Source organism: Herpailurus yagouaroundi, unplaced genomic scaffold (assembly GCF_014898765.1).
Source record: "Herpailurus yagouaroundi ecotype Mexico unplaced genomic scaffold, PumYag 29, whole genome shotgun sequence".
NCBI lineage: Eukaryota > Metazoa > Chordata > Mammalia > Carnivora > Felidae > Herpailurus > Herpailurus yagouaroundi.
This window is the reverse complement of record NW_024412377.1, coordinates 92,476,676-92,499,594: the sequence shown is the minus strand read 5'-3', so window position 1 is coordinate 92,499,594 and position 22,919 is coordinate 92,476,676. Positions and strand designations below refer to the sequence as shown.

The window sequence follows — 22,919 nt, the reverse complement described above, 5'->3', positions numbered from 1 at the left end:
TGATTAGCAAGCAGACGCTCTACATTCAATAGCAGGACATATCCCCATAAGGAGAAATGCAGATGTGATGGAATATGCACCCCCTCCACAAAATAACACAAAAAAAGTAGTTATTTTAAGTGCTTGCTTTTTTGTGTGTGTGGCAGTTTAGAAGTTCCAATAAGAGAAATTAGGGATATTTGAAAAAAATAACTGAAAACAGGATAAAGAATAAAAATATTATAAACAGAATGATATGGGAATATAGGCTCAAATAGGCTCTATTGTAAAGAGAAAAGCCTCTATCATTTTGTAGCATTATAATGTAAGTAAAATACTATCTAATATCTCATTCATTTTCTGAGTTATATTATCTATCTTTCTGATTTTTTTTCATACTGTGTGTTATTCAAGATAGAAACCTATTATTCTCTTTAGAAACAGTTCTGAACAATGAGAATTTGTCACATTATGGAATTATAATTAATACAATTGTGTGTACATGTGGGGTAAAAATAACTTAGATTTGTTATACAGTATCCAGACATCACAGGCATTTTTTTAATGTTTATTTATTTTTGAGAGAGACAGAATGTGAGCAGAGGAAGGGCAGAGAGAGAGAGGGAGACACAGAATCCGAAGCAGGCTCCCTGCAGGCTCTGAGCTGTCAGCACAGAGTCCGATTCAGGGCATAAACTCACGAACTGAGATCATGGCCTGAGTCAAAGTTGGACACTCAATGGAATGAATCACCCAGGCGCCCCAACAACCATTTAATACATAGTATCATTCAGTAGTAGTATCTTCTAGGGACCTACACTAATAGATCATGTATAGATTTTTCTTAAAATAAGATTTATTCTTAATTAATAATTCATACATTCATAACTAATAGGAACCTGCAACATCCCCACTTACTTTATTATTTCTTCTCATACTGAATTTTGAGGAGTAGCAGATCTCCTAACAAAAACATTAAAATTATTTAATTTAAAGAAATTAAAGAATGTATTTGAAAGAGTTACTATCCAATTATGCTGTGAATCTGATTTGAAAGAAGAATATGAGTTGGATTAAGATATCAAAAATAGCATGCGGGAACATATAAAAGTTTAATTCAGGTAAAATTTGGGACCAAATAAAAGATAGCATTTCATTGATAATTTAAGCAGTATGAAGAAATACCAGGAAAGAAATATAAAATAAAGGACCATAAAATGAGTCTGAGGTTAGGAAAGATTATTCTAGATAAATTCTGTTAGCAGAAGAAGATAAGAGTAGAGAAAATTATTAACTATATATGAAATAAATATATTCTGACTAACAGTTTTAAATAAAAGATATATTTTGATAAATACTACTGAAAAAGGCACATAAACAGATAATAAATATTCATTTAAGAAAAATAACTGCTGGGGCGCCTGGGTGGCGCAGTCGGTTAAGCGTCCGACTTCAGCCAGGTCACGATCTCGCGGTCTGTGAGTTCGAACCCCGCGTCAGGCTCTGGGCTGATGGCTCGGAGCCTGGAGCCTGTTTCCGGTTCTGTGTCTCCCTCTCTCTCTGCCCCTCCCCCGTTCATGCTCTGTCTCTCTCTGTCGCAAAAATAAATAAACGTTGAAAAAAAAAATTAAGAAAAATAATTGCTGAAAAAACTTGTAGTAAATGGTACCAAAAAGGACTAAAATAATCATAATCCACTTCCCATTTTCCTTATAAAATCAAGTTTTTAGAAATCTCATAATAAATACTTTGTCAAAAGTTTTAATACAACTATACAATAATACTCTTTTTATTATATACATCGATATAATTAAAAGGAAAACATTTAATTCCCGCTGGCAGTTTTTATATAGGAGTGCCTGCTTTCCTAAACGACAAATTTTTTTCAGTGCCAACCTGTATGTGAAATTATTTGGTTAAAATATTCCTTAAGAGTACATTTGTTCTGTTGTAAAAGTCTGTGCTAAAATCACTAGAAAAACATCTGCTCATATCTGAAGACAAAAATATTTTTCAACCATAATTTAAATTCCAAGATGTTCATATCACTCTAAAGTAAAATAAATATTTGGAGAAAAAACATTCAGTTGCAATTACCAAAAGACCTTCTTAGTAGGTAAATTATCAAAATAACTTTAGAATAATGAAATTACACCAAGAAATAGTTATATTATACTTAAATATCATTTACATTAGGCTAAAATTAATCTTCATCATACAAAATTAATAATTCTTCTGCAATGGCACCAAAATTGTTTGGCAGGCAAAAAAGCAAGGTGTGGGAAGTAAGGAAGAGGAATTAGGGTGGGCTAGGAAAGCATAGATGCTAGTGAGGACTGATACAAAGAGAAAACTAACGCTGACAAATGTACTCTCTGGGCAACCCTGTAAACACTAATGCCTCAAGTAGGGCAAAAAGAAGTCAGAAACTAGGAAAAAGACTCATATCAGCAGAGGAGTCATATCAACAGATGAGTTTGCTATTGAGTCATGTGATTAGGTTGCTCCTAAAAAGAGGCTACGCAATACTGACCAGACTGGGAGACAATGATAGGGAGTTCTTATCCAAATCAGACTGCAAACGAATGATAATATGAAAATGGAATAATTGAGAGTTTATCTAATTCTGTGATTCCATTCTTAAGGGAAGTATAATCATAAAGAGTATCATACAATCCAGTATCCTCAGGGTTTATCAAAGGTATTTGTTAGATGTCTATTCCATTTCCTTCCATTGAATTTTTGATCTTCTGATTTTACTCTTAAAGGTAAAAATGCCCACCCAGCCACTTTTGGAGGAAGGTAGAAATGAGGAAGTCTCATACTAGTTGAAATAAATTCTGTCTATGAATCAAAATGGCCCTACCTTGTACCTAAGTTCCAATAATTGCGCTAGCTCCCCGCCACCTTCCTATAAAACTAAGTTGCCTTTTGTCCATTGGTTTCAGTGACCATTTTCTGCTCTTGTCTCTCAGGCCCAATTGCTTTCCTCAGTTACTTGCCTAAGAAGGAATCTAGTGCTAGGGTCTGGTTTTCCTCTTCTGACCAGTCTCTAACCCCTGCATCTCAGGACATTGACTCCTTTTTCCTGATACTGCTGATTGGCTAGCCTGGGCCTTTTATTTATTGCTAATCACAAGAGCTGTGCTGCCTACTTTATCCCTACAAATGTGCCTGGTCTTTAGGCTCCTGGCATTTCTCTTTGATCCATCCCATTGTCCTGGAACCAAGTTGGAAACACAATGCCTTCTCTACCATTAGTATTCTTCACAGTAGTTACTCTGAAGTACTATAGTTACATAGAAGTTACTATGAAGGAGTAACTACTTCAAACCTGAGCCTGTGCTTGATTAATACTGATTAACTGGATGACCAGCAGAGTTATGATGCCAGATTTCAGTATCATTAATTTATAACTGTAAAAATTTGGTTTTAAATACAGTGAGTGTTTGAGGCAACAATGTGGTTTTTACCCTTAAACTTAAATGAATAACATGTTCAGTGCCAGTTATATATTTGATAATGCACTATTCTATCAGGGAAGATCATATTTCTGAAAGTACTTTTTTATCATTTTCCTCTTTTTTTATTCTCATTTTATTATTTTTCTGCATTTTATCATTTTAGTTTTTCTCCTCATATTATTTTTTGACATTTTTCTTAATATTTTTATTTTCTCATTTTCCTTATTCTTTTTTATTTAGTATTTATTTTTGGGAAAGCACAAGTGGGAGAGGGGCAAAGAGAGGGGGACAGGGGATCTTGAGGGTGCTCTATGCTGACAGGCTCACAGCAGTGAGCCCAATATGGGGCTTGGACTCAGGAACCATGAGATCATGACCTGAGCTGAAGTCGAGCACTCAACCAACTGAACCACCCAGGTGCCCTCCATTTTCCTTATTCTTTAATGTTGATGTGATATTTTACATTACGTTTCCCTCTGTGACAGTTCATTTTCAATTCTTTTTCTTTGAATTTAAAGCTTATAACTAACATCATTTAATCTGGGGTGGTATAATGGATCCAAGAATTAAAAAAAAGTCAGTAAATAAAACTGTGCTAGTTGCCTGGTTGAAAACTGAGAAAAAATACACTTCAAAGGGTGAAGGGACTATTGTTAACAGCATTAAATTACATAGAAATAATCTTAGCAACAAAAGGAACTTTACCTGCTGACGTTGGCTCTTCTTCATCTGATGCTATGATAAGAGGAAAAAAGACGAGGACAGGGAGAGGGTGGGGTGGGGTGAGGTTGGGGAAAGAGAGAGAGAGAGAGAGAGAGAGATTAAAATTGAAGATAAATATACTTTGCATTTTCAAACAAAGACTACAAGCTCCTGATTTGTAATTTTGTGAATGCATTAGAAATCTGTCATGAGATAACTGGATAATGACAAGTTAATGAGAGTTTACATTAAAGGAACATTTATACACTTTTATCTTCTAAGATACATATTTATTAGAAAAGACCACTCAGTTGTCTGAACTTGCTTTCCCTTCCTTTCTGCAAATAAGACTGACTTTATTTAGTTTGATTGGAAATTATAATTATCATAAATAATATTATTTGAAAATATAAATTGTAAATAACATATGAATATCCCACCATCACCACTTTGTGGGAATTTTCTATTAGCAAAGAGAAATTAAAATGCATTACAATTTTGCTCCATGAAGTAGAAGTTATAAATAAGATAGGGGTTACATACAAACACACTGAACTCACAGGTACCACATGCTTCAAAATTCAGAAGCAGTGATTCACACGCAAGAACCGGCATTGGGAAGGGTGACCCTGTGTGGTTTGACACACGTGTTCTACAGCCCAGACAAGGATAAACATGGATATTATAAAAGGAGAGGCCACAGTATGAAAATACAGTTTTATGCTAAAGCAGTGGCTCACAACCACGAATCTATATTAGAAAGTCCAACTCTGGGCCCCGCCTCAAACCAATGAAGTCAGAATCTCTTTCAATGGTACCACCTTGTAGCCAGGTTTGAGACATCGCTAAATAACATCGATATAAGGTAACACGAACCATAACTCAAAGTGTGAATCATTCTGATTCCTGTTTTAAAAGGGAGGAATTTTAAAGAGCAGACTCCAAGGGTAAGAACCTACTATTACACGTATGTGGACGATGGAGCACAGTGGTTGCAAGAGTGAAAACAAGAGTTTATCTGCAACTGTTTCACAAGTTTGCCTAGAATCCACCCCTTCACCGTCACACCAACAGACACACTCTGTTAGAAGGTATTTCTGCTCTGTGCACAAGTTCAGTTCGCTCTGAATATTACCGTTGAATTATATGACACCAGCCAGTGCTATTTCAATTGATTCATGAAGTTTTAACATAGAAATTTACTCAACTGAATTGCTTATAAAGGAGCTTTGTTCCCAGGTGATTTGTTAATCAAGGTATCACTGTGTAACCAGGGAGCAGTTTCCGCTCTTTTCCGTTAAGTTTCCATCTGCACAGAGTACACCTTAGACAAGGTTACTTTGTGTCCTGACAGTATTTTCCTCTCACTGTTTGGCTTGTCTCCTTGGCACATAAAGGAACAGAGAGAGCAAACAGAGTTGGCATGCATGGGGTGGAGAACGTAAATATTTAAAAAGCCGTTTGTTGCTTTATTATGTCCAAAATCTAACATAACATGTTCAAAGAGGAAAACTGTCAGTGGCTTCCAGGAATTCCCTTTTAGGAAAATACCATAAAGTCTTGTAGAAGTGCTGACTTAGATGGTCATTGTTGGTATAAGTCTGGAGATTCAAAGTGGGGAAATAAAAGCACTCAAGGCTGGCCACTTTATGTGTGTGAACTCTATAAAGCTATGATGACATTAAAATGACTCATATTTGATAGATGACGATCCAGAGGTTCAGAGCGACTGAGCAATTAGTCTCAGGTCAATTTGAATTTGAGCTCATGTCAGTGTGGCTTTCAAACCAAACTCTGTCCACTATGCCTGTCTCCCAAGGTGTTGATTGAGTATCCACTAAGAGAGAGAGGCAAAAGGGGGAAAAGGGTCATGGAATGAAGACTGGCTAGATATCTGATAATCTTACTCAGAAAGAAGCATAAGGGAGAAAAAAGCTGGATGAAGGGACTGGGAAACTTCTTTGTGTCTCTTACAACCCAGGGATAGATGCAGGAGGTGAGATCCCAAGCATGCAGTTAAAATATCTTAAGCATGTGATGCCCAAGGAAGAGAGATTAGAAATGCTAAGATTTTATCCCTCCATTATAGATGGATAAGCAAGACATTTTAGGAAAGAACTAGCCAGCACTGAAGCAAAGACAATTCCAAATTTATAGAAGACATGGCAATTAGAATGTCTTAAAACCAAAGCCTCTGGGCTAAGCAGTGCACTAAGCTCCACATAAGCTTGTAATACCTAAAAACATCTTTGTAACAGATTAACCATGTTAGAGTCAGCAGACACACAAGTCTGCCTTGAATTCTATTTCTATGCAATATCTCCGTAACAGTGGTTCCTCATAATATAAAGATGTCACTAATCAACACTCCTACTATATTAAAACACACACATACACACACACACAGGTGCATACAAAAGGGTTAGTATTAGTATCAATTCACTGTCATAGTTCTCTCTGGCAAAGATGTTTTGTGTGTAGGCATCCAGACAAAACATGGTGAACTAGTAATGGGAGGCAGCTAGAGCTCCAAAAGTACAAATAATTCTCAAAGTGGACATTAGTGGCTTAATTAGTGAGATTCAGATGAAATGATTACCACAGAAGATAATGTCATGCTACCCAAGTTATTTTTCACTCGTCCTATTTGCTTCTTAGAATTCATGAAATCAGCAAATCAAAAAAATACATATGTCTTTGTCACATGCAATTCCTTTAACCCTGGAAATTAAAAACACATGCACCAAGCAAAACAAAAGTAAACAAGTAACTCTGTATTGCTCTGCCTGGCACAATGCAGAAGGATGTACGAAAATTATGGTGACAGTGGAAAAAAGAGACACTAAAAATATGTATCTGATGTAGAGAACTTAGCTGTGTGATCTTCTCATTGCCCATAAAAGGATCACCTTGGGTGTTCCTTAAAATGTTCCAGATCTACTGAATTTGAATTTGGGTGTTAGTTCAGGTTTCTGTATTTTTAAAATGTATTTCTTTAATGTTTATTTACTTTTGAGAGAGACAGAGAGAGAGAGAGAGAGAGAGAGAGAGAGAGAGAGACAGAGCGTGAGTGGGGGAGGGGCAGAGAGAGGGAGACAGAATGTGAAGCAGGCTCCAGGCTCTGAGCTGTCAGTATAGAGCATGACGCGAGGCTCAAACTCACTACTAACCACAAGATCGTGACCTGAGCCAAAGTCAGACCCTTAACCGACTGAGCCAACCAGGTACCCCTCTCGTTTCTGCATTTTTAAAAAAGTGCAGCAGGTGACTATTATAAACACTAAATGTTGAAATGATGGCTCTACCCATCAAAGTTTGCTGCAGTAGGCAAGAGCCATGGGTTCAGTTGTCGGAACTGAAGCAGTAAATTAGCAGGCTTATAGGAAACCCTTTGCAATGTGTACTAGGGTTGTTTCATCAGCTTTCAAAGCTCTTTCTCTTGTATCATCTTCAGATTTATTTGGGTACCTACATCAATTCTTTGGGGGAAGAGGACTTCTCCTGTGGATTTAGAGGGGAAGTTTGTATGTCATAACTAAGTAAACCTTTTCCATTTTCCTGGCCACCATTATTCGCCTAGGTAAGTATATGACCCATTTGGGGATAATGATGTGTACGGTCAAGTTTGTATGTGTTTGGGTGAGGTGAGGCTATTGGAAGGGAGGCTTCCTCAATCTTCTGGGAAAGCATCTGGAAATAACCCTCTCTCCCTCTTTCCTTTAGATACAGACAGGAAATCTATGTCCCCAAAAGTAAGCAGGCAGACATTTTGCAACCATAATGGGAGTCAGCCTTATAAAGAAGCCAATCCTGCTCAAAGGCAGAATGGAAAAATAGAATGAAATTTACTGATGATATGGTTCAGGCACTAAATCATATCCTTACCCAAATCTGGACTTTCAGTTCTGAGGAAAAATACTTCTAATATATTGTTTATCTAGTTTTAGTTGAGTTCTATTTGCAACTAAGTGGCATTCTGCACAACTGTAACCTGTTCTGTTGTTCCCATTTAAAATACATTAGAAGAGATAAGGAATTAACTACCTCTGAGGCAGTGAGAGGGAAAGTACATACAGTCTTGGGCGGTGCTTTGAGAGGGCAGCTGGCCTCTCAGCACCAAATGGTTCCACAGAGCTCACCGCCCCATGTTTTGATATGATAAACCTACTCTAATTTTGAAGTTGGTCTCTGTTTTTTCAGGATGGTTTGGCAGTGTACATGCTCATGAACTGGGTTAGTACTTAGGAGAAGAAGGCAACCTGTGTACTTCCTTCTTTCCTCCCTTCTTCCCTCCTTTTCTCCTTTGTTCCACAGGACCCAATGTCAAGGACAATAACTACCCAAACCCAACAGGCTGTGGATTACCCTGATACACATATGATATCAAAACACACATACTTCTTCACTGGATAGGCTTTAGTCTCTCTACATGGTATCAACATTCTTATATCTCCTGTTTTTTGTTGGCCTTATCCTTGAGTCTCATTAATTAATTAATTAATTAATTAATTAACTTAGAGAGACAGAGTGGGAGCAGGGGAGGAGCAGAGAGAGAGGGAGATGAAGAATCTGAAGCAGGCTCCAGGCTCTGAGCTGTCAGCACAGAGCCCGAGGCAGGGCTTGAACTCACAGACCAAGAGATCATGGCTTAAGCCAAAGTAGGACGCTTAACTGACTGAGCCACCCAGGCGTCCCTTATCTTTGGGTGTTTTAAGTAAACTTTTATAGCATGGAATTTCCATACATTCAAAAATAATTCTTTTTTAAATTTAATTAATTAATTAATTTAATTAATTTCTTTTTTTTTTTTTATTTTGAGAGAGGGTGAGCAAGCTTGAGAGATGCGCAGCAAGGGAGGGAAGAATTCCAAGCAGTCTCTACACCATCAGCACAGAGCTTAATGTGGGGCTTGATCTCACAAACGACGAGATCATGACCTGAGCCAAAACCAAGAATTAGATACTTAACCAACTGAGCCACCCAGGTGCCCCCAGAAACAATTCTATACTCAGTGTGGCTCAACCCTCAAATACAAATAGCCCATTATGAAAGAAATAAAATACAATTCTTAGCATATTATAATCTATTTTGTATATGGATATTACTTAATTCATATTGATTTATGGATCATTTTGTTTGCTATATTATAAATCTCATTAATTATGTACCAAATATGTTCTTCAAATAATTCTTCTTCAAGTTTGCAATTATCATTGTAATTCATTATTTCCATAATCAAAGAAATAAGAAATATATATTCTTACACTCTGACAATGTTTTAGATTCTATTCAACTGCACTGATGTAAAAATAACAACTATATTTATGTATGATTATTCATGCTTGCTCAGATGTTTAATGCTGTAAATGTGAATGTGTGTGTGTATGCGTGATTATTAATGCAAAGAAGAGTAAATTATCATTTCAAATCTATGAACTCAATCCTTTAAATAGGTTGTAGAGTTGTTTCTGGAAGTATTCAGAGATGTTTTCAGAGATAGGTTTTGGTTTATATGTTTTTTTATTTTATTCTTTATTTATTATTAATTAATTAATTAATTTTTTGCCTATGGCCCAATGAGAACATGCCTCAGGACTTACAGGTTGCCATTATCAACTTCTGTGTGAAAATACGAAGAGGAATGTTATTCTCTTCTGGCCAAAAACTTCAGACAGCAAATGATTTGGTTGTTTCTACACTCTCAGAACTGCAGAATATTTCAGTCACAATGAGAAACAACAGACAATGTGTTTGTGTTTGCATTGAAAGTGTCCAGAGAATTACAAAGTCTTCTCTATTCTATCAGTCTTTCACGTGCAATTTGATTTCGATGCTAAATTTGGAGAACGGCATCTATTGAATATAGTTAATAATATAGAGTACATAGAAGTATGTATACATGCAGTTAGTATGTAAGTATATATTTATATGTTTATTAGTCTCTTCCATTAGACTAGGAGTTTCATGAGGTCAGGGATGTGACTGTTTTGCTTACCATTAAACTGTAGTTTTCAAATAGTGTCTACAATGTTGTAAGTTTAAGAAATATTTGTCAAAAGAAAGAAAACATGGATAAATATTTAATATACTCCTCTATGTTGCTCAATAAAATTCAGATGTTTCATTAAGCTGCATTACTAGACTTACCAAAGAGAAAGCCTTACATCTTCATTTGTGTTTTAGTTATATAGATCTATATATACTAACTTATATAGCTATATATAGTTATATAAGTCAGATTTACTTTCTTGGGGCAGGAGAGGAAAAGAATAATAATTAAAAAGACAATGGTTACTGTAATGACCATCTGATCATCTCATGAAAAAACAAATGTGTGATTTTAAACTAACTCAAAAAAGCATCAAACTACAGCTTATTAATTAAATAGATTCATTAAAATAGCATCACGAAATGCACTTTCTATGTTTAGTAGTAATATAGCTCACATGGGTTTCACAAGCTACTTATACAGTGTATCATGTTAATAGCAATTAGCAGTGCATTTGCAATTTTCTCATTTTAGAAAGAGGTACAAATGGGAAAAATAATAAAAAAATGAATGGAAGCTTTAGTTTCATTTTTTTACCACTGAGTTAAAAAAATACACAATTTATAAAACTAAACCAGAGTATTGGGAAACTGGGAAGTAATATGACTCATCTCCCAATGTGTACTAAAGAGACGTTGGGGACATAATTAGGATACATGGTCCTACTTAAAGGAAGTACTAAAGATCTTTAGGTGATTCGACATTACAAAGGAATATAATTCACTATCTCCTGTATCTATTCAATTGTCCTCAAATATCCTTTGTTTATTCCATTTGTCCTCCCTCCCTAACCAAATTCATCTCATCCCTGTAGACTCAATTCACATCTCACCATCCTTAATTCTTTAGTATTTATTTTAGTCTCCATATTTGTGTAGTTGTCCCCTTTCACGCCTCACTGACTTTTAAACTATAAGCTAAAGCTGGCTTGAAACAAAATGGCAATATTTTACAGTCTTGTTCGCAAGCTGGACATTATCTACTATACTTCTTTTAGGCCAACAGTTATGTTTTAATTTTGTATAGTGCACATAATTGGTACTGAGTAAATATTTTTGGAAAGCTATCTAAGTTTAGAGATGAGAAACTTAAGTCCAGTAAGTGAATATAACAGCTGTTTTTACAGCATTCTGAGTCACATAAAGTAAGGGTTGGTAATTAAATCTAAGGTATCCTAAGAAAATTCATGGATAAATGGAAAGAAGAAACTTGAAAGGGATCAAGTAGATTAGCAGTTAATATGTATATGATTGCTCAGATTTATCAACTTCCAATAAAATTAATTCATAACCTTTTTGAAAGTTTAATATAGGAGAGAGAAAATAATTCTGCAATGAGAATGCTCTGTAATGTGACTAGGAAAGCCATGCAGTGAAGGTTACCTGCACATCATATGTGACATTCAGATGGTCACAGCACCCATACTATTTTGCTTCACAGCAACTGACAGAAAGAAGCTGAAACCATCAGGCTCATGTTCTATGGATTTCTGCTTTATTGATGTGTAGGAAACTGCTCACTTCAACCTCAAGTCATTTCCATAAGTCTGGACAAATGAGCTAATCCAAAAAGCAAATCTGTTAAAACCAAAAAACTAAAAGGTCCCGGACAGACCAGCAATATTGACACAAATCTTAGTGACAGCATCCACTTAAGGAAACCACAGAATCATTGCACATAAAATGTTAATGTCAGAAGAGATTTTCTGATTAGGGGGTTGGCAAAAAAACAAAACAAAACAGAACAAAACAAACAAAAAAAAACCTTGTCCAAATGGGTTAAGGTTTGAATTAGGAATTAGAAGTATATTTATTAAATCATCTAAATTACCAATTAAAAACTCACCATAAACTGAATTTTTAAGCAAAATTCATATACATATGAATACATATATTTATTTATAATATAAATAAAGAGGATTATACAACACGTGCTGTTCTACAACTTGCTTTTTACACTAGTATTTGCACGTAGTTTTCTATGTCAATATACTCAGTGACTATAGACAGTATTTAATAATGTTTTACTTTAAGGATATATCATAATTTATTTAACTCTACTGAATGATATTTCAATGGATTAAGGGGTATCTCTCTCACAAATAATATTGCAATGAATAATCAGACTCCATTTGAATAGTGATAGAAACATGAAACAAAATAAATGACCACATTTCATTAAATAAATAGGAGCTCATAATACTATGCACAATATAAAATACTCACTTTTTATAAATAAGGCTTTTAAATAATCCTTTTTTATGCCATCAGCCTATCTACAGTGACATGCTTCTTAAATATATTGGATAGTATGATATTTGTGCCTTTTTTTTAAAATTGTTAATGTTTATTTTTTGGGAAAGAGAGACAGAGTGTGGGTGGGGGAGGGGCAGGAAGAGGGAGGCACAGAATGTGAAGCAGACTCCAGGCTCTAAGCCATCAGCACAGAGCCTGACATGGGGCTAGAACTCAGACTGTGAGGTCATGACCTGAGGCGAAGATGGAGGCTTAACTGACAGAGCCACAGAAGGCCCCAGATATTTGTGCCTTCTTCCTGTGAGAGTTACTCTCACAATAGAGTTACCATTAATGATGACCACGTAGATCTTTCAGTGTCCCTTGTCAAAGTAGTACAAGGCAGAGAGACAAAGAAATGGCTGAGCTCTGTGCCTGGACAGATTCAGCCTTAGGGTTGAGCGTTGAGTATTATAGTCTTATATTAAGTAATATAAAACCTCAATGTTTTAAGAAAAATAAATGGTGGCCATTTGAAGACAGAAAACTACTTTATTATATTACAAAATCCTGGCATACGATTTGTCTTTGTGTGTGCACAAGAAAATATTTAATATGTTACATCTATTGCAAAAATGACATTTTACTACTTTAGAAATTTGTGAAACCTTTTAACAAAATATCATTCCCTTTTCACTGCCTATATTACAAAGAGGAATTCAGAAATTTTATGACGGCTTTGAAATGAGTTCTCAAAATATAGTTCCACATACTTGGCTTAATTAAAATATCTTTTGAAAAGATATCAAAAGATGAAGGCGGGGGAACAGTGGGCAGGTCTAATTTGAAGAGAGCTCAGATATCTCTGGCAGATTTATGTTTCTCTTTGGCCTAGGGTAATTATTGTTTTCATGTAGTGTGAACTCATCCTAAGGACACTAACTTTAAGAGATAAAGCACGGCTTCGGCTTGGCTATATAGAACACAACTAACCTATGTGCCACTGACATTCTGTAGTCAGTTAATGACTGCTTAAGAGGATTGTGTTTCCTCTTGCCTGTTACAAAAGAAGGTAAAATTAAATGCTTTCTTTTCAGAATCATTAGGACCTTCTTTAAAGAAAAAGGGTCAGCATGTCGCATTCAGGCATTAATCAAATGACATTGACAATGTGATTTCCCTATCTGCAAAACTGGTCTCCCTAGGCCAAATTTTTCCTTAATTGAAATGTCTTTAAATAACTCAACTGAGAAAAAAAGTCGACAGGTCTAACTTTAAGAAAAGGAAATTGAATAAAGGTACAGGGCTATTTAGGGAGGGCCCAAGCCCCACTCTTCCTATCTTTGAGGTTATTTTCAAGTTGTGAATGCATACTATTAATTTTTACTCTACCAAATGGAAACAAAACAAAACAAAACAAAAAACAGCCAAGGAGATAGGCTATTCAGCAGACAAAATATACACAACTTTGAAAAAACAAAATTTTACATCCAAACCAAACTAAAAAGTCACTTAGTCAAAGCTGCCAACTAAAAATCTAACTATTCCTTCAAAACTTCCAGTGGCAGGGAATTTATAACCTCACAAAGAAATATGTCACATCGCTCTCCCAGAGCTAGCCTCTGGGAAACAATGGAATAATGTGGCACTTTCTCTGACATAACAGCCATTCAAATATCTGAAGACAGCTATCATATCCCCCATAATTCTCTTCTTAACTGAGATAAACATCTCTACTTAATTTCATATATCATGGCCTACACCATGGTCATCATTTTTTTTAACCTTCTTCTGATAAATTCAGATTTGTCAAAGTATTTTGAAATACAGCAACAAGAATTAGATCTCCAGATGACATCTGACTAGGACAAAATACAATGGCCTTATTACCTGCCTTCTTTAGGCTGCTATGTTACAACTAATAACACAACATTGTATTAGCTACTAAAAGAGTAAAGAATTAATTTCCTGTCCCTTCTTCTTTCAGCCCCACCTTATACCAATTACCAGAATACTAGGGACTACTAATCTTATCTTCTTCCTGTGTGAGAGAAAGTCTGGGCAGAAAAAAAAAAAAAAAAAAAAAAAAGGCAGGGGGCAGGAAGACATAAAATAAAGGGAGTCCTATTTAAGGAAGGGGTCAAGGGAGAATATGACTGGCTTAGTTAGCATCAATGTTAAATGTATTTTAGCAATAGGAAAAAAATTACAAAATTTTGAATTAGACTTAAAGGTATTCTTCCAATCTCTTATTTCTTTCTAGCAAAGAATCTCATTTGCATGTATTTCATATATAGTTGATTAAGTCCACAGCCAAGAAAACCAAACACTTGTCTTTATTGAAATAGTTTCCTTAGTATCTGGCACTAGGTATCCATCCAGATGAATATAAATATTTTGTGGTTTCTCACTGTATTTTCCACATATCAGCTGACATTTATAGTCACAGAAGTACTCTTCTGGAAACTGTCTTTAGACCTTTATAGTGTTTCCTCCAGCAATTAATTTCTGGTGATAAATTTTAGGTTAGAAATTAGCACTAATTTCAGTAAATAAGCTACACTCAGCATTTTCCAAATCAACTATATACCAGACCCAGTCTAACTGAAAACAATCACAATAATTAATGAAATGAAAAAAAAAAAAAAAAAGACCTTGGAGGTAGAATAAAATGTAATAGTAAAAAGTAGTACAATTTAATCCATAAAAGAAAAGCCTGAGGTAGTAGTTAAAAATTACCTTAAATACCGTTCAGTAAAGTGTTTTGTGTTGGGGTTGGGGTGTGTGTGTGTGTGTGTGTGTGTGTGTGTGTGTGTGTGTATTTCTTGTATGTTTCAATAACATATTATCAAAAGAAACCATAGAATCATATTCCTGGCATAATTTTGTTAATAACTTTGAAAACTATATAATGAGAATAGTTTGAGAGGATGTCTAGAGGTCCTACATAATAATATAGGTCTGAACTGCCTTCTTGGTCTGGCTCCCAAACATCCCTAAAATCACCAAATAATCTGGGCAACAACTAATTCTAATTCTTCCAAAATGTTCTCAAGTTTCTCATCTTTGTGTTTATCATCTTGCATTTTGCTTAAAATGTTCTCATCTAATAACATTGCTAATGAACTACACTTCCATACCAGCCCATTTTAAAAGCTATTTTAGCTGTCAAATCTGATCCCTGGGACTCAAAGTAACCTTTCCTTCTCTTGATATCTATTGCACTTCGTCCTCATCTTATGATGATTATTTACTGCATTATGAAATAGCTACTGGTGTGTGTGTTTTATAATCCTTTCCCAAACGTAAGTATCTCGAGAGCAAGTTTTTTATTTAGGGGTCACAGACAAAGGGGAGATTAGCCTCGGGAGGTCAGGAAGAGCTTTTAAAAGATGCTCAATTATATTTGTTAAATGAAAGATACTAGTGGTTTTTTCTACTCTGTGATTCAATCTTTATGCAAAGCCACAAAGAGCTTACTGTTGATCTGTCACATCTAAGAACCTAATATTAATATGGTACCATAAATTTCATCTTGGTATTTATTATGTCCTTACAGATTCCTATTTTGTACTGTTATAAAGAAAAATCAATTCATAAGTTATTTGCTGTGAGCATAAGGAAAGCTATAGTCCTAAAAGGCTGATTCCTAATTATGCAAGCATTACTTACATTACTCATAATTTTCAAATAATAAAACATCAGGTTCTCTTTTTCCCATTCCAAGTGAGGTGATTTGTCAAATTATATCTTGAAGGAAAGAAATTTTTGAAAAATTAAAAGCTGACAGGCAAATTGCCACCAGTTTGCATATTCAAGCACAAGCAGAAAAAAAATCCTGACATAAAAATAATAGATCAGGATTTATTGGACATTTAAATAATGTTATTAATGACTAAAATGATGGAAGAATATTCAGGAACTTAGAAGTCTGATTTCTGCATATAGCTTCTGAAATGTCTATATATATATTTACTTATTTTATAACTCCTGGTATACCTCTTCTTATAAGCTAGGCACTGTTCCAAGACCCTTCCATATATTAACTCATATAATTTGAACAAAACCCCTTCGAAGTTCGTCCTATTATTACCCCAATTTTACAGATAAGAAACTAAGGTATCAAGAGGTTAAGCAACTTGCCCAAAGTAACAGAGATAGTAAATAGAAAAGCCAGGATTGAATTCAGTTTTTAACCACTGTAGCATGATGCAATCCTTTAAAGAATGTGTTCCTACAGCATTCCAAGGAAGCATGCTCAGCATGTGACAAACACTGTAAGTAAAGGTACTATTATTGTTGTTGTTGTTGTTGTTGTTGTTGTTGTTGTTATTACATCTCCAGTTTCTCTCATTGTTCAAAGCATCCATCCCCATATGTGTAACAGGCACAGTTTAATTTGAATGTAGAGGACTGTGGAGAGTCCATGGGACAAAACTTCAGGTTTAACACCTGTTCTGCCTGCCGTTGAGGAGAAATCTATGACCTTGGTAGAGTCATTACATTTATCACATTATCACTTTCCTATTTAACACTGAGAATGGTATTAGCTCAACTGTTTATTTCAAGGTTATAACAAGAATAATATGTATATTAGCATTTTAATGAATAGAGTATTCTAAAAATAAAAGACATTATTAAAAGGAAGAGGATGAAGAAAAAAATGTCCTTGGCATTATGGTGATTGGTAAACTGCATAAAAAGACTATCTGCCCACCCCCTTCAATGTTCATGATGTGATGGCCTAATAGCTAGCATGCCTGGTAGGGAGGTGAGCCTTAGCACAGAAGTTTGGGGTCAGGACATCATTGTGAAGAATAATGTAGCTTGACTTCCATAATTGAATAATTAATAGATGCTGACCTTAAAGGTCAGAGCATGTTCTATGATGCACCTTGATTTATCCATTTCCTGGGGCAGCCAAAGCCTTTGATTGAAAGAGAGCTTAAATGACACAACTGACGTCTATCTTGTTGAAAATGTTTGTGGCTACTACGTCAGTGAGTAACAGTAACAAGTCCTATACCCAATTGCTCTCTATGATTTGGATAAAACACTTGGCTTCTGATTTCTCATTTAAAATCTTACCAGATAAAGACATTATGGAGATTTACAACATGCCCTGAAAAGAAGTTGCCAATTCTTATTTGAAATTTGCTGTCTTTTCCAAGGGTTAGTTCTTAAGAAAATATCCTAAGACTTGCTCTATCTTTTGCTGAGATAGAAACAAAATTGTGTCCTCCCTATTTTATTTCCCAAGCCTTGATTAAAATAAAATAAAGAGAACAATAAATATTGATTGTTGTCCATTTTAAATCATAATTTGGTGAGTTTTATACTTTCAAAGGGAAAAATTTAATATATTCTGAAAAGGATTCTGCCCAAATTCTCACTCATTATATGACTCATTTAAAAATTATGTGTTGTCACTGTATTTTAAATAATATGCATTATAGAATCTGCCTCCACATGAATACTTTGATTTAGACCAACTGCCTTAAAGTACAAAGTTACCTTCAAGTGTCACCCAACATTCCTATGGCTTCAGGGACTGTGGCCAAATAAATCTTCACAAACAATGACATCTACTTGAAGCTCCTTAAGAAAAGATTTCATGCCTTCTATTTCTTCTAGTAACCACTATGCTTTACTCTAGTAATCCCTCACAACAAATATCATGATTTTAGCACACAGTAGGCCTCAGTAAGATTTAGGAGTAGTTAGCTTATCTAATTTACCAGTATTAAATACTACAGGATTTCTAGTAGTTCTAAGAAATAAATTTCAACCTATCGAGACACTTCTTTGCAATGAATATTTAATGCTTCATTTCTTACTCTTCCTTCTATCTTCAGCTAATGGTAAGAGGGTAGATGAGAGCAAACACTCTACCATTCAGCCAATAGACATTTCGTTTCCATTAGAGTAATATTAATCACTTCCCCACTTCCTACCTTTATCTAACCCTGTTAGGCTTTTTCTAATCCTGTTATCTTACGTTAGCTCTGTACTCTACAAGCTCTAGAGCCATTATTTAAGACTTTTCTGCCTATACCCTCTCTTACTGGTCTGAATTTTAGAGAACAGCTCTTTCCTCATAGCTTTTGTCAACCAAATTGGATATTAAGATGTGTTTATAGTGGCTCCTTTTAAAATAATTGGTAGCCTTACATAATAATTGTTTAAGTGGAAAATGAAAGGGAATGCAGTCTTTATATGTTATTTTAAAACTATATTTGATGAGATAATCTCTTTGTTCTCCAAGTATATTTTTTCTCATATTTTATATATGTAAATATAACTTATATCTTATATTTTCTCCTCTACTTTACTCTACAAATCAAATGATCCCAAATCTTCATTATTATGATTAAGTAGATATAAGCCCACTAATTTTTATTTTCATTATAAATCCATCATGATAAAGCATTTAGCCTTTCCTACACAATCTTACAATATTAAAATTTTTCTTAAATAACTCCTCCGAACCAAGTTAGTCTCCTTAACTTACTAACTTAGTTAAGTTAGTCTCCTTAACTAAGAATTTAGTCTAAGGAGACAATGGTGAATGTTCACAAAATTTAAGACTGTTTATCAATAGAGCCAATGTTTATAATAGAGCCAATTTGCATACAGCTTAAAAATCAAAAAATACAGGCTGGTTGAACAAATGATGGTAAATGATGGTACATTAACCAGATATTTTGTACAATGTCAGGGAATAATTTTTAAAGAAATGGAAAGATATTACATCCTAAGTGAAAAAAAAAACACAAAAGTGATCACTAAAGAATATGAACTATCTATGGATAACATAAGTTTTATGCATCTATATGTATACACATAAACATGCATGTGCATAGTTGTATAACAGGAGTCAAGTTAAATTGCTATCATTCTTTACAAGGCTGTATATGGCTATAGAAACATGTAGGTAAATAGAAAAAAAGAATGAGTGTATATGACTTAAGATTATAATACTTTTGGTTTCTATTAACTTCTATTTCCTAAATTTTCTTCAGTACTTCTTTAATAAAGAAAATTCTATGTAAATTATATGTAAATAATAATTTCTACGTAAATTATGTAAATTATAAATTCTATGTAAATTATAAAATTTCTATTCTATGTAAATTCTATGTAAATTATAAATTCTATGTAAATTACACATTCTTAAATATAGATGGCTTTATCCAAGAAAAAAACAGTGTACATGCTGTTTACTTTTCTTCCTGATAATGGCACTCAACAACTCAACCTAGAGATAATTACTTTTTTCATTTTCTTTTCTATTATAATCATAGGAAGAATAATTTTGCTCGTTCTCAAACAACATGTCAACTTCCCTGACATGATAAAATATCAACACCCTGTCATGACTGCTTAAAATCATATTTTTAATGTTATTTTTAAACCAAAAACAGATATATGTAATTAATTCAATTAAAAAGAAACAAACAATAGATATAACTGTTAGAATCAAGAGGATTCAGGTTAAAAATTAATGAACAAGAGAAAACGAAGTAACTATATGAAAGATCTTAGAGATTATTGGGCTGGGCACATTTTAACTATTTTATGTCATCTATGAGTCTCCTATAAACCTTTTTCCCATGACAGTAGTCAAGCCGGAAGAGAAAATTTTTCAAGAGTTAATGCCAAATTTGCCACTTAGCCTATCACTTTAAAATAGCAATTTTCAGGGGCTCCTGGGTGGCTCAGTAGGTTAAGTGTCTGACTCTTGGTTAACCCTCCCACTCCTGGTTTCAACTCAGACTATGATCTCACCACTAGTGAGTTTGAGTCCCACAATGGGCTCTTCGTGGAGCCTGCTTGGGATTCTCTCTCTCGCTCTCTGCCCTTCCCCCACTCGCACATGCATGCATGCAAGCTCTGTCTCTCAAAAAGAAATAAATAATAGCAATTTATCAGTTTCGTGAACGTGTAGAATTATACATTTTGGCAATGCCACAACTGACCTCATGCCATTCCATTCGGAATCAGAATAAAAAAACAACTTAATGTCACTTTCCATTTTCACATTTCTAATTTTTCAATAGATTTCCTAACATGAACAGAACATAACCAATTTTCCCCTTTTGAAGAGAGCTTTTACTTTTTCCTCCTGTATAAAGAAACAGATTACCTTCATAGCTAGTAACATAAAAATAAGTGTCTACTAAGATGTCAACATGTTCATCATATTTTTACATTGCCAATGAAAACGAAATTTATTTTTAATATTTAAAAAGGAAAAGAAAATCAATGAACCAACATTCTGTGGTAGACTACAAAACCAGCCACAAAATTCTTTCTTGCAACCTCACTTTTTCAATACAAAGTGGCAGGTCTACCCATCAAAACTGTTATTAGCTAAAGTGACACAAACTGAGATTTGAAAAGTGCTTATAATCTGGGCTTGATTTTTCTTCTGCTCTTCAGACCTTCCCTCCACCACATAAAGAAGCCTGATCTAGCAGAGACAAGCTATCCCAGCTGAGCCAATTTCCACTACCCAGCACTAGTCAAGCAGAAACCTACCTGGCTCTCAGAATTGAGAGACAAATGATAGTTTAAACCCACTAAATTTGTATGATTTGTTAAGCAGAAAAAGCATAATGATACACATCCACTATCACTTCATTCATAAAAGTATTTATACCTAAGCAATAGAAAAGGTATACTCTCAGAAAGAAAAAAAAAGAATAGTTAGAATGGTATACATCAATATTTCTTTTAATGTATTACATTTTTTTCTTACAAATAAAGCTTTATCACAAATTGGCTCTTATCTTTCTTCTAGGTGAGAGAGGATTTCTGTACTTGATATTTTCTAAGGTTCTTTGATGTTCTGGATTTCTTTTCTGAATTAATATATGATTGTCAGGGCTTGAAATTGCAAGTTAGCAAATTCTAATCATTGTAATTAACAATAAAGTAGAAACATTTTAAGATCAAGAACCTGATTGTTTATAAGCTATGTGATAGAAATGTTTACATATGTAAAACAAAGTTAATTTTCTGTAATGTATACAGAATATGGCAGAGATTTACCCTTAAATCTACCATCTTCAATGAGAAAAAATGAAATATGGCCCTTTGTAGCAACGTGGATGGAACTGGAGAGTGTGATGCTAAGTGAAATAAGCCATACAGAGAAAGACAGATACCATATGTTTTCACTCTTATGTGGATCCTGAGAAACTTAACAGAAACCCATGGGGGAGGGGAAGGAAAAAAAAAAAAGACGTTAGAGCGGGAGAGAGAGCCAAAGCATAAGAGACTCTTGAAAACTGAGAACACTGAGGGTTGAGGGGGGGTGGGAGGGAGGGGAGGGTGGGTGATGGGTACTGAGGAGGGCACCTTTTGGGATGAGCACTGGGTGTTGTATGGAAACCAATTTGACAATAAATTTCATATATTAAAAAAAAATCTACCATCTTAACTGTACAATTCTATTTGTTTATATGACACATATTTAATCTTTCTTATTACCAGAAAAGTATATAGATATAACTCTGAAAATGAATCCTCTGAGTCTAGTTGACTGGGAAATTTCTTAGCAATCATCCATGGCTAGCAGCTTTTGAGCAACTATTTTAGTCTATGCAGAATAGCTCTCATTATGATAATTTCTAGAAATATGGATTCAATCATGAGCTATCCTTCCTTATTCCAAGAAGTAATCTTAAGGGGAAAAAAAACCTGACAACTACTCATAATTTTACCTAATATATAAATAATTTAACTGAAATTCATCAAATCTGTCATTTTGCAACCAAAGTTGAGAAATCTAAAAATAGCCTTGCTGTACCCAAGAGATCTACTTTAAGCTTGTTAACATTCTGATATTTCATGATCACTAAAAAGAAGTCTTTTAGACAGTGTCTGTCTCTATTACACTACTTGATATTCTGACAGTGATCACCTTCTTTTTTAAAATTTTTTCAATATTTATTTATTTTTGAGAGAGAGAGAGAGAGAGAGAGAGAGAGAGCGAGCAGGGGAGGGGCAGAGAGAGAGGGAGACACAGAATCCAAAGCAGGCTCCAGGCTCTGAGCTGTCAGCAGAGAGCCTGATGCAGAGCTCAAACCCATGAACCATGAGATATTGACCTGAACTGAAGTTGGACACTTATCCTCTTGAGTCATTCAAGCGTCCCAACAGTGATCACCTTCTTAAAGGTAAACATGAATTTACCTATTCATGGGGGCAAGATGTACAGTGAAAATTGTTGGGCTTTGTTAAAAAAATTATGAGACTTTATTTATCCTGGGTAAATGTAACTGGTTTCTCATAATGAAATGGAAGCAGGACAGATTAGCAGTGTTGAGTTCTGAGGGCCACAAATTTAAAAGAACCTGAATTCACGTTAGAAAAGGAATACCAGGGGCGCCTGGGTGGCACAGTCGGTTAAGCGTCCAACTTCAGCCAGGTCACAATCTCGCGGTCCGTGAGTTCGAGCCCCGCGTCAGGCTCTGGGCTGATGGC

At 34.8% G+C, this 22,919-nt stretch overlaps 1 protein-coding gene across 2 annotated transcripts in view; it reads right to left on the bottom strand.

Annotated features, from left to right (window-relative positions):
- The window catches only part of EDIL3 (EGF like repeats and discoidin domains 3), a 421,318-nt gene that overhangs the window by 261,874 nt on the left and 136,525 nt on the right, over positions 1-22,919 (bottom strand). Inside the window, exon 3 of one of the 2 annotated variants that reach the window (XM_040449290.1) lies at positions 4,149-4,178. The exons of the other annotated variant lie outside the window; for it this stretch is intronic. Within the exon in view, the coding sequence (XP_040305224.1) occupies positions 4,149-4,178 (30 nt within the window). The remainder of the gene's footprint in view (positions 1-4,148; positions 4,179-22,919) is intronic. 2 annotated transcript variants of the gene reach the window in all.